The sequence below is a fragment of the Penaeus monodon genome, chromosome 30 (genome assembly GCF_015228065.2).
Source record: "Penaeus monodon isolate SGIC_2016 chromosome 30, NSTDA_Pmon_1, whole genome shotgun sequence".
NCBI lineage: Eukaryota > Metazoa > Arthropoda > Malacostraca > Decapoda > Penaeidae > Penaeus > Penaeus monodon.
The window spans coordinates 26481855-26483667 of NC_051415.1; the positions used below are offsets into that span (position 1 = coordinate 26481855).

The 1813-nt window shown below is 41.4% G+C and overlaps 1 protein-coding gene across 1 annotated transcript in view; it reads right to left on the minus strand.

Annotated features, from left to right (window-relative positions):
• Positions 1 to 1813, minus strand: part of LOC119592671 (mediator of RNA polymerase II transcription subunit 13-like) — a gene marked incomplete in the record, with an annotated part of 59114 nt that overhangs the window by 14378 nt on the left and 42923 nt on the right. The window contains 3 exon segments of the mRNA XM_037941583.1: positions 50 to 195; positions 366 to 452; positions 647 to 737. Of these exon segments, the coding sequence (XP_037797511.1) occupies positions 50 to 195; positions 366 to 452; positions 647 to 737 (324 nt within the window).

The following is a 1813-nucleotide window of genomic DNA, read 5'->3' on the forward strand; positions in this document are numbered from 1 at the left end:
CTTCCCAAGGCAATATCAATTTTACAACGCGGCCTTTCCTTCAACCCACCTGGTATGCCATGATTTGACTGCTGTGCTAAAAGCAGGTGTCGCCGCGTGAGCCGTCGGACACGTGGGTGTTGCCGAACGTCCACACTGGCACATACAATGCTTTCGCCATGGACGAAGAATGACAGACTGAATGACAGGTGAGTACTGGAAAGCAAAGGCGATGGTTAAAACTTGTAGGCGAAACAGGGAAAAAAAATGGTCCGTCTCTGATAAATTACATCAAATATTGATGAAAACAATTAAAAATAGTATTTACCGACTTTAAAAATAGGACACATTTATCAATTTATCTGGCCACAGATGAAGACACTTACCTCCTGTTGCCAGGAACACCCTCCGGGCCCTCGTAAGGTTGGACAAACCAACGACCCAGCCGGACGAAGTCCCGGGTTCGCAGACATCTGCGGAAAGCGGAACAGTAAGCAAAAACTGACAATAAAAACAGTTGATAAATTGTGACAGGTAAAGCAAATATCAAAAGCTGATAGAAATTATATTTCAATAATCGAAATACAAACACTAACAATCATGAAAGAGCATATACCATGTTTGATTACCAACATACTAGAAAATACATAAAAATCATAATCCTTACCTTTCAATAAGGTTATGCAGAGCCTTAAAAAGAAGTGTTCTGCACTCATAGGACAAGCCGTTCTCCCAGTCCCAAGATCCGCGAATACCCTCTGAAAATTAAGACAATTTACTTTAGACGAATGCAATAAATGCTTAAACTTCAATCACTTACGAATACTATGATGACGCAATAAGCCTAACCGACATGAACAAAAATAGAAATAGTGAACGTACTATTCCAAAGTACAAGAAGAGTAAACTGCAGGAAAATCATAAAACCACAGGTATGAACGGCGATAGTAATAATGCGAGACAAAACAACCGATTCGCACAAAGCGATTGCACACAAATGTCATAACATTACAGCCCAATCGTAATTCCTCTTGAGTGGGAAACGTAGCCATGGTTTGTTGCTAAGTTATGACTAGGAAAAGTGGAAGATTCTAATGCTTTCTCGCTTTGTGCTAGAAAGAAAGGAAGGAATGATTGTCACTTATTCAACCAATTATAACTCTATATTCCTTTAAATGTCATTTTATCGTAATTGTCCGTGTAACTTCACGCCTGAATTTATCCTTCAAAGCCACACCCTTAACGTTTCTCTTCTTAACGACTTTCCAAGGGAAATGCCAAATAATAATCGTTTCACTCCTCCAGCTGTCTAGTTCACCGCTGGCACGAGCTACCACAGCGGCCGGTAAGCTCTTCCTTGGAAACGATGGAGGCGCAACATCAAAAGGAGGTTGTCCTTAATAATGCACACTAGCAAAGGCCAGCCACGCGCAGCATATGGTAAGGTAACTAGATTAGATCGCCTCTGGATATTGGAGTGGGTTTACAAACAAAGCCGAGATTTCGTTGTTTAACATTTTTTAGGGATATTAGCATCAGATTTGCTCTTTATTAAAGCGAACACAAAAATAAGTATTTACCGCGCGTGCGTATACCAGCGCATACATCACAGGCCGTAAGTCAACGCAGCAATAACCCAAAATGAGCAGCACCTGCTCTACTGACACACATTGCCTCCAAACCTTCTCCACCCAAAATCAATATATGAAACCCGTGGGAAGTATTTATAGCATTACGATATTCTTCAATGAGGGGTCGGGAATGAATGAAGCCTTGAGAACTTTTCCGTGGGAAGTGAAGGTCGAGTGCCGTTCAAACTCGGTCGTACGCCTAT